The sequence below is a fragment of the Neltuma alba genome, unplaced genomic scaffold (assembly GCF_004799145.2).
Source record: "Neltuma alba isolate B1F8T4 unplaced genomic scaffold, ASM479914v2 tig00002811_pilon, whole genome shotgun sequence".
Taxonomy (NCBI): Eukaryota; Viridiplantae; Streptophyta; class Magnoliopsida; order Fabales; family Fabaceae; genus Neltuma; species Neltuma alba.
The window spans coordinates 475,073-478,483 of record NW_021633026.1 but is presented as its reverse complement, the minus strand read 5'-3'; the positions used below and the strand labels follow the sequence as shown (position 1 = coordinate 478,483).

General features: G+C 34.9%; 1 protein-coding gene across 1 annotated transcript; it reads left to right on the top strand.

The window, feature by feature from the left end:
* Positions 1-1,151: 1,151 nt before the first annotated feature.
* Positions 1,152-2,850, top strand: LOC114738799 (probable carboxylesterase 15). The gene is made up of 2 exons (XM_028926864.1): positions 1,152-1,203; positions 1,740-2,850. Exons 1-2 carry the CDS (start codon positions 1,152-1,154, stop codon positions 2,717-2,719), a joined length of 1,032 nt encoding a protein of 343 aa, XP_028782697.1. The 3' UTR covers positions 2,720-2,850.
* The last annotated feature ends 561 nt before the right edge of the window (positions 2,851-3,411 follow it).

Below are 3,411 nucleotides of genomic sequence, written 5' to 3'. Positions count from 1 at the left end.
AAGACCATCAAAATAGAAAAATTACAAATAGAAACCCGTTACAATATTAGTATAGGTTTTGACAACACTTTTTATGGATGGGTTCTTGTGTGTAATTTTTTAATTTTAGCAATTTTTTGGTGATTTTTCCAAAGAATAATACATAAGTAGCTGTATTTTAGTGGAAAAATAATGAATCCAACGTAACTAGGGTTGAGCGTAAGAAGGATTGGGATGAGATTCACCTCAACCCAATGCCTAACACGACGATGAGTAATAGCGTCGGACTTTGACCCAACCAGAAACTTTCTGGAAAAAAAAATATATTTTAGAAATATAAAAAAAATTATTCATCAACAAAAAATTGTAGTTCAAATCATTTAAAAATCATTTTAAGGACAAATTTTGTTTCTTCAAATAAGACTTTTCAGTTATTTTCTCAAAAAACAATGTATTTATTACACATCCTGTACTTTATTTTGCATTCTAAAAATTCAAACAAATTTAAATCAAGTTTCTCATATCTATCATGTTAAGCTCTCTAATTATACAACATGATCATGTGTTTTTTATTTCATGTAAATTTATAATTAAATACTACTCTAGTGCAATTTATAGGATAGAGAGAAAAAATATTTTTGGATCCTATTTATAGAGCGCTGAGAGAAATCTTTTATATAGATGTATAATTTCAACTTTCATTTATTATCGTGTTGAATTTATTTATATAAGGTATAATATATATTAAATAAGGATAAAGTTAAAAAATTATTAAATTTTAAATGAAAATTAATAAAGTTCATGGTTTTACTTAGTCTGTGTGAAACATATTGAGAGTGACTTATAAATAAAATCAGAAAAATATTAAATACTAATATTTTAAAAATAGAATAGATAGTAAAGTGTGATTGTAAAACCTTAACATAATAAAAACAAAGAACTTGACAAAAGTGTTGTCTTTACTAATCTTACTATTAATTAATGGCTATAAATTTGGCCAAAAAATTAGTTACCATTTAGTGTCCTTAAAAATATTACTATTAATTAATGGCCATAAATTTAGCCAAAAAAATATAATTACCATGATGATTATATATAAAACCCTTTCACACTGAAAGGTTCAAAGTCTGTCAATCATCATCCTACCAGTCTCCCACACTGCCATCTCTGTCATGGAGACTCCAAAGAAGCTCATCGCCTGTTTGGGTGACTCTCAAAACCATGGTTTGGGGGCAAAATCATAGTTTGGGTGGAATGTCGCCCAAACAGCATCAATTTTGATGTCATAATTTGAAACTATGGTTTGGGCCAAAACCATGGTTTTAGAAGAAATGAATTCATTTTGCTCCTGACTCAAGTTGGAGAGTATGATTGTATCTGTCAGAGTAGATCTCAATAATAATATGACTTTAACATCCCTCAATTAATTTTTTATAAACATATTAATCTTATATCTTATAAATATATATACACATATTAATTATTCATTAATTATATTATCTTATGTATTATTAATTATGTTGGTAAAAAATATATTATTAACAATTTTATTCCTTTAAATTAAAATATATCATAAAATCTATCTTTTATATAATTATCATATTAACTTATGTCTATTTTAATAATTTGTATATATAAAAAGTATTTCTGATAACAACTATCCAAACACTTTCACTTCTTAGAATCACTTTTTTACAAAATCTATTCTCCAGAAGCTATTCTCCAAACCATAGTTTGGTTTTATCTAAACACCCTCTAAGTCGGAAATTGGCTTAGGCTCTATGATGACCGCTTTGTGGATCGCTCCTGGACCGGCCCTCCTGAGTTCAAATTCGTCACTGAACCGGTTTCTTCACACCCTGAATTCCTCGATGGTGTTTCCACCCATGACGTCCTCATCCCCAACTTTTCCGGCCTCCGTGTAAGGATTTATCAACCGGAGACGAAGCCGGGTGATAAGCTTCCGATTCTTCTCCATTTTCATGGTGGTGGGTTTTGCATAACCCAACCCAACTGGTTTTTGTACGCCCATTTCTACAGCCGACTCACCCGAACTGCCCGGGGCATCTGCATATCGGTTTATCTCCGCCTGGGCCCTGAGAACCGCCTGCCGGGGGCCATCGATGATGCTTTTTTCGGCCTTCTCTGGCTTCAATCGGTGGCAAAGCATGAGACAAACCCGCCGGAATGCCTGGCTGATGATGGTGCCGACTTCAACCGTGTTTTTCTTATCGGGGACAGCACTGGCGGGAACCTAGTTCATCAGGTCGCCGTGAGAGCCGGGAAGCTTGACTTAACGCCGCTGAGGCTAGCTGGAGGGATAGAGCTCCAACCAGGATTCGTCCGTTCAAGGCGGAGCAAGTCGGAGTCAGAGAATCCCGAGTCACCGTTCTTCACATTAGACATGGTAGACAAGTTGTTCATCTTGGGGTTGCCAGTTGGGAGCAACAAGGACCACCCGATAACGTGTCCGATGGGGGAGGCGGCGCCGTCACTGGACGACGTGGAAGTTCCGCCGCTTCTGGTGTGCGTGGCGGAGAAGGACTTGATCGTGGATACGCAGTTGGAATACTGTGAAGCGATGAAGAAGGCGAAGAAGGAGGTGGAAGTGTTTGTGAGTACCAAAGGAATGGGACATGGGTTTTATCTGAACTCACTGGCGGTGGAGACGGACGCCGATGCGGCGGAGCAAACGGAGTGCCTTGTTGCTAAGATCAAAGAGTTCATTAATAGCCACTGAAAACAGACAGAGGAAGTTTCATGAATCCTCGTTATCCTTCCAGGTTCCAATGATGGATTATTTTGCATGAGATATGGTGTAACGATAAAATAAGAATAAAAATACGAAAGGGCTGCTTTTATTTTCTCTTCTTTTATTTTTGCCAACTATTTTCTCTTCTTTTACGACTTCATGCATTTCACTCCAAAAATTGGTATTGCACGCAGTTGACTTTAGTTTTAGTGTTCATTAGATAATGAACACTCGAATCTTTCAATGGTTTGGATTTATTTTTTTCCCTTCATATTTTGTTGGAAAAATTATTTGAAGACGCAAAGAGTCTAAAATAAAGATATTATCGTAATTATTTTTTTCAAAATATAATTTCTTTCACTTAAAAATAATTACTTGATCAGAGATTAACTACGAGCACCAACTCATCCCTATGATAAACACTAAAATTGTCTGGCAAAAAAGACAAACACCAAAACTGCTTCCGACACCCTAACATTAATTAAAAATTTTCTCATTATAAGATTTAAATTTGCGTGATAATTCGTGTGCCAAGCCTTATCACTTCAATGAGGGCATGCTTAAAAAGTTATTAGTGTGATAATTTATGATGTTTTAATACAGTGAATAATAATCGGTTTTTTTTTTTTCCCCAATACAGTCAAGCTAAGCAATGGCTCACACAATAGTGACAATAATAA